Source organism: Solanum dulcamara, chromosome 9 (assembly GCF_947179165.1).
Source record: "Solanum dulcamara chromosome 9, daSolDulc1.2, whole genome shotgun sequence".
In the NCBI taxonomy this organism is placed as follows: domain Eukaryota; kingdom Viridiplantae; phylum Streptophyta; class Magnoliopsida; order Solanales; family Solanaceae; genus Solanum; species Solanum dulcamara.
The window spans coordinates 13,351,292-13,358,241 of NC_077245.1; the positions used below are offsets into that span (position 1 = coordinate 13,351,292).

At 35.4% G+C, this 6,950-nt stretch overlaps 1 protein-coding gene across 3 annotated transcripts; it reads right to left on the reverse strand.

Moving 5' to 3' along the window:
- On the reverse strand, positions 1-6,950 carry LOC129904316 (uncharacterized). 3 transcript variants are annotated; one of them, XM_055979874.1, is made up of 6 exons: positions 6,812-6,950; positions 5,181-5,322; positions 1,559-1,643; positions 1,411-1,455; positions 567-664; positions 1-403 (listed from the first exon to the last, which is right to left on the reverse strand). In XM_055979874.1, exons 3-6 carry the CDS (start codon positions 1,610-1,612, stop codon positions 325-327), a joined length of 276 nt encoding a protein of 91 aa, XP_055835849.1. In that variant the 5' UTR covers positions 1,613-1,643; positions 5,181-5,322; positions 6,812-6,950; the 3' UTR covers positions 1-324. The 3 variants fall into 3 exon arrangements, with proteins under 3 accessions (XP_055835849.1, XP_055835851.1, XP_055835850.1); XM_055979876.1 differs by lacking the exon at positions 5,181-5,322 and having other exon boundaries at positions 1,559-1,668; XM_055979875.1 differs by lacking the exon at positions 5,181-5,322 and having other exon boundaries at positions 6,812-6,949.

The window sequence follows — 6,950 nt, forward strand, 5'->3', positions numbered from 1 at the left end:
CGAAGAAAAAACTAACGCAATTATACTCATCATTTAAATATTTTATCAATTGAGACACTACATGTATTACTGATGAATGTTTTTCAACTCAAAAAGATATGGAGTAGTCGTCTCAAAACTTCTGGCCAAAAAAGATGGATAAAAGCCGACCCTCAAAGGTAGAAAGGAAAAAGTTGAGCCTTAATAGCGAGCTCATCACAAATTCAACAATACGGCGAGTACGGCTTTATTGTCTCTGCATTGATATGCTAATAAAACATCAAAGCTAATTAGCTTGGAACTGGTATCTTGGAAATCCTTGCAACAATTTGCTAGCAGGCAATTTCAAGAACCCTGGCTGAATTTCCGGCCAGTTATCTCCTCAGATTCATGCAGCATGTGATTTATAAGCCCCCTCGCGGCACTGTAATTCCAAAGGAAGACAATGGAATACATCCAATCAGAAGGTGGTTCACGATGTGAACTGGCTCCAACTTATAATCGTTGGAAAATTCCCATCAGTTTGGAAGACATTCATTGCATAGAAAAACAAGAAAAGCAAAAACAAGAAGACGGAATGAACTTACTCATCCTTCAATTTCTGAATTTTATCTGGATCAGTCTCATGCATATGCTTTTTGAACTGCTGTCTCACCATACTAACAAGAAGCTGTGTGTTATGTTGCTGCAAATTAAGGACATACAACTATATAAGTAGCTACTTCTCAAAAGACAATTGACGATGGAATGTTTTTCTATATTCTTTTTGTTGTTGGAACACCTCTCAGTTCAAACAAAGTCAAATTTATCTGAAACATTGTAAACAATATTACAGTTCCGTGCAATAGAAGGAAAAACAAGTCTAGCGTTTGCACCAGTGCTTTTGATTCTACTACAATTTTTCACATAATAAGTTTTCCTCATGCCCAATGTCCAGTTAAAAGTCCAAGGTCTTATGTTAGGGAGGCAACTCTATAACATGTAGAAAAGATAAATATATGACTAGTTACATTCTTTTCTTTTGGGGGGGGAGGAGGTGTGGGATTTGGGGTGGGGGGGGGGGGGAATTGTTAAGGCACTTCTCGAAACTGTACATCTTTATTGCTGATGTAAGTAAAACAGAGCAATATTATAAAGGACTTGAAGAACATAGGGTTCACTCAAGAGTGTAAGGAAGGGAGACATGTGTCACGGAATGATAACTTGAGATGGAAGTGAAGAAATTCATACCGAACAGAATCTCAACCTGAGATCACATAAACAGATTGCGCTTAGAATCAACCAACTTAATCATGCATCTGAATTTAAAGACCACGTGAAAGGACAATCAAACCTAAGTGAATTGTGGGCAAAAGAAGACTGAAAAACTTTATCGACAACAACCAACACAACTGATATAATTTTAGAGAAGCATAAAGAAGAAAAACATACCTTACTGCCAATGTATTTTGCTCGTCGGAGACACTCTCGATAAAGCTAGGAAAAATGGCAAAAAGAAAGAAATGCACGTTTAAATCACTTTGAAAGCAATTCTAGAGGCTGCATATATTCAAATAGCTAACCATAAAATGATACTAACTCGGATGGCATTGTTGGCAAGTTCAGGAGGTAATGCTGTTTGGAGAGATGGCATTATACAAGTTGCAACTCAATCCAAACGGTTCCTGTGGAAATATATAGATGTAAACCCTGTTTGGGTGAGGGAATTTGGTTTTCAAGATTGATTCCAATTAAATGAATTCAAAATCTGCATAACTGAAATACTTTGAATTGGAAACTAAAATGTATTAACCAATTTGCACACCTTACATTTTATTTTTGTGAAAAGAAAAGATATATACTTGGAAAAGACTAACTAAGAACAACACAATACAAATGAGTATAACATAACATTACATGATGTGGATGTACTAACTTCTTAAAAGTTCTCAACTTTTTGTCCAAAATAAGTACTAAATTCATCAACCAAATAATTGCCCCAGTTTTATTTTATTTTTTTGAGGGAGGATCATGGATCAAATTGGGAGTCAGATTTATGTTACTATTACAGAAAGGATGAGTTTCAGGTTAAAAAACTTGATTATCAGGCATCAGCCATTTCATCAAAATACAGTAAGTGGATTATCAGGTAGATTTTGAAATCCGCAAGCCCCGAATCTTCCATAAAAGGGGCCTGTTCTAACAATATTAGTCAATCAATCAACAAAACTTCAATCTTATACTAATTCAAGCCAGCTATCTAAATTCTCTAAGACTATTAGAAGGTTCACCATAGTTAAGACTATTTACACCATCGACCTAACATAACCCTCTTTGTAACATCCGCGTTTTGGACCGGCTATACTTTGTGAAACTTGTTTAGGCAAAACTACCAGATTCAAAAATGAACCAAACCAAATCCAAAGAATGCCAGAATGATCAAGTTTTTAGTACATATTATGGTGGAAGGTGATTGTGAGGAACAACGAGCACATTACTGAGAACCAATTCAAAGGAAACACACACATACAGACACAAAACCCTGGAGTAAGAGGGTTCATTTGATCTAGTTTTGGAAATTATACAAGTTCTAACAGATAATCAAATCATTTGTTTTTCTTGATAGCAGAAGAAAAGAGAGGAGAGAAAACAAATAGAAGAAACATACAGTGGCTCTATTGGAAGAGAGAGAGAAGCAACAGAGCTTGGGTACTATCAGTAGAAGTTCATCGGATTAAAGAAGATGCAACTGAAGAGGAGTGTCAATTTGCACATTCTCACAAGTCACAAGTCAGATTAGGCTATTAAAAAGTGACTGATTAACTTGGAATCTTGGACACAGCCCAAATGATTCTTGTACTGAGTAACATTAGTTTCTGGATTCCAGTAGTACAATAACCCAGTACTACAATCAATTAAGCCCTTCCAAGATTGCGATAAAGATGAATCATCGGATTCATAACAAAGCCCTAAGGAAGCCATAACTGCCTCAACAGTTGCCATACTTAAGCTAACTAAGGCAATCCATGGAAAAAGTCATATGAATTGACCAGATACAATGACAAGCAAAGGGTACTGTGGTACAGACTAAACGAGAATATGCTAACAAGGATACTATTATCAAGTAAATCAGATAATAATTAAACAGATATTCCCAATGAAAACAATCCAAAGTCCAAACCCAGATTACTATTCCACAAGGGCATAAAAAGCCCAGATGACAGCTTATGTCAGACTTGGAGTACAAACTTAGCAAAAGCCAAAAGGAGACCTTTCTAGCATTCTCAACCTCATTTCGTCTATGAATGATCCACTTGTAATATTAACACCTTAACTACCAAGATAGGGAACCAGTATCCATGAATCTATTTCTTTAGCTTCAACTTCCACGAGTAGATAAGCAGAATGATTGGTCAATTAACTTTATGAGTGCCCCCCCCCCCCCGGGCGTTTTTCCAACAATTCAAATCAGAACCAAAAACAATACAACATAGCAAAAGGTGTAAATAGTCAGACAACCAAAAATAAAATTAAAAAAAGCTTTGTTAATTTTTTGTAAGAATTATTGAAACTATTAACCGTTGGAGCTAAACAGACCGTGCAGACTAAATTGGAAGGTCAATATGAAAGAAAGGGCAACAAAATAAACTAAATTTGCTGTATTAAGATACTCAAACCTAGAAGAATATCCCAAACACAACACTTCAAGCAAAAACAAAAACTTTTCTTTAGTGAACCCACCAAAACTAAAAATTTCCAACTAGTTCATGCATAACGTAGGACTCTTACTTACACAGCAGGGAAAACAAATTAAAAAGCAAAAACACGCATAAACAGATGCAAGCACTTGACAAAACAACAAACTTGATCTGCAGAAATCAAACCTTAAATCAGAAACCTTAGCTGAATCTTATTGTGCACCGAGCTCTGGTTTTTGTATCAGCAGGATTGGATGCTTGATTTGAAGGTTAGGGTTCAGATCATTCAAGAAGAGAATTGCCTACTTGCTGGACCATTATTTAAATATGGACCTTCCACAATGTTGGCTAGGACTAGTGCAGAAAACAGGTGGGTTGGATCGGATATGGGCAGATTGAAAATGAGTTAGCTAAAAAATGGTTATATTATCTAATCCGCCCGTATTTAACACATATAAAATGGGTTGAAATTATCAAATACCGCAAAATAAGAATACCAAGCGACCTTGTTAGATGCATTTTTCTTTTTGTAATCAATGGCACTGTAAACTACAATTCAATGCAAAAGCTGAGAAATCTTGTATTTTTACACAAATCATAAATATAATCATCTAGCAATTAGACTTTGAACACTTCTTTAAATGGGTATTCATTGATGTTATTCCATTCACTCGTGAAGCCGCCATATAATCATGATCGCAATAGTTACACTTTGCTTTATCAACTCCATTAGCATCTTTGAACTTTCAAAATGTTTCCAATAACTTGATCTAGATTGTATGGTTTCTCTTTTCTTTGTACCTTGACTAGTAGTTCCAACCAAATTGTAGGTGAAAGAAGTAGGCTAGTTTTCAGTTTAACCCACCTCATTTACTCTACCATCTATGAAAAATTAAATGAAAAGAGAACTAAAAAATTCTAACAGATACACAGATTATAAAATCAACAACAGGATATCTAATTCATCTGATGATTTCTAGTTTCTATGCCAAAAACCTCTCAAAAATATAGAGTAATTCATCCATCCAACCAATGCTTATGCATTCCAACAGTAGGCATACATGGTGTAAACTGAAAGAAGGCAGAATCTAAGTGTTCAATTGTTCATTCATTTGATTAATATAATTAGTAAATCCTCATTAAACATGAAGGTAGGCAGAATCAAAGTCGAAGCAATTTCTAAGTGTCAGAGTACATTCAGATTCGAGGAATTTATTTCAACAATCCATAACTGAACAGAATCTCAAACATGTGAATTATCGAACTCAAGAGTTCAAGCCTTCAACAAGTAGAAATCGAACTCAGTACTCATGGCTTCAAAGCAATAATCAGTAGTAGTATTTATTTAACCTAAGGACATGGAATTCGAAACTTCAGATTCAGAGGATGTATAATCGAATTCACAGCTTCAACAAGCGAAATCACGCTTTGAATTAGTCTGGATTCAATTATGACGTGTTATTTTCGGCAGATTTTTCTTAAATCTTCAGTTGATTTTTTTGAAGAAACAATGATGGAATTTACCTGACAATAAGGAACACAGGCGAGCAGCGGCAGGTGGCAACCAGCGGCAGCGGGCAGAGACTCTCAGCAAAGCAAGATGGGAATTTTGAAAAATGAGACTTTTAGGGAAACCCCAGCCTAAAGTCCTAACTCTAGAGGAGTCCTTTGGCACAAGATAAGGATAAGAAATAATTAATCTCGATACTAATTTATTATAATCTGAGATTAATTTATTTTAGGATTATAATATTATTTTAATTCTATATTGAAAGTGGAAAATAATTTTGAGATGACTAAAGATTAATTTTAAAATAATTAATTTTAAGATAACTTTCCAACCAAATGACCCCAGAGGGGTGATTGGTTGTTGGTTAGAGAGGAGTTATATTAAAAATGAGGAAAAATAATATACAATGTGTATTTTGTTTAATGCATATATTAAATTTGAATTTTGTCTCAGATTTGCTCCTTTAACAGATTACAATATGTGCGAATAAAAACATATATAAAGGTATGATCTTGCACTATCCCTCTCTAGTTTGAAGTGGGCAAGATTCATGTCCTCCTCCAGCCGCTCCATTTTCAGTAATAGAATAACCTCCGCTCACGTTAAAGTTTGCCAGGCTTAGATTACTAATCCTCTATATGAATCCTGCGTCTTCCGCTCTAAACATAACTTAGCATTCCAAAAGTACATACATCAACCAATCAGCTCTAAACAAAGCATAATAACAAAAGTACATAGACATCGATCAGCCAAACCACCTAAACATTCAATTGTGATCTCAATTGTGTTTACACTATAACCTATCCCGATATAAAGATCACATCTTTTCATTTACCTTGAGCAGATGAACACTATAACCTATTCTTGTTAATGAGTTACACTTGTTACTCTCTTGTTTAATGAGCTTTTGGAGCATGTAATCTGCTGGAAACCAGCTAAACTATCATCACACTTGCACAATCTTAGTTGCGCATATGAATGGCCACAAAACAGAGGTAAAGAAACTGAAGCATGACTCTATCTTAAATAGATTCTCTAATTCTTCCCTTGATTAAACTATCCCAAGAAAATCCATTCACACAATTAACAAGAATAAACTTTGGACATGGTATTTTACTCCAAAAGACTGTCTATCATAGTTGTGGCTCGAGCAATCTGCCCAAGCAGTCCGTGACCTACTTGACTACCCAAAAGTTACTCACGATCAACTCCTAATAGAGCTCGGTTACTCAAGACTTCACCGGCTGAACAACTCTCTCAGACAATTTGTCGAACATGTTATGTGCAAAATATTAACCAGACTTTTTGTTAAAATGAGTTAATCAAATTGCCCTCCCAAGATTGGAAATTATAGTTCCAAAGAAGCACAATCACATTTCCATCAGCAAACAACATCAAAATTTCACAAAATTCACACCAAACACTACATCAAACGAACCATAGAAATAAAAGAAAAAAACTGCCAACGAAAGTTTAAATAAGCAAGAATAATATTTATACATACAAAATGTACCCATTGACATTTCTATCACTATTTATAGGTCATTTTACTCCATTAACTGCTAAAGAGTAAAATCGGATCCAAATTACTTTTATTGAAAGAGAGATGAAAAAAATATATATGAAAAAGTGAAATAAAAATTACCTTTTCTAGAGCCGGCAGCGAGGGTGGAGGAAATGCGGCGGCGGCGGCGGCGAGAGGAAGAAGACGGCGGCGAAGGGTGGAGAGGATTTTGACAAAGGCACGGTATTGAGTGTGAGAGAAAATCTTTTAGGTACTGAGG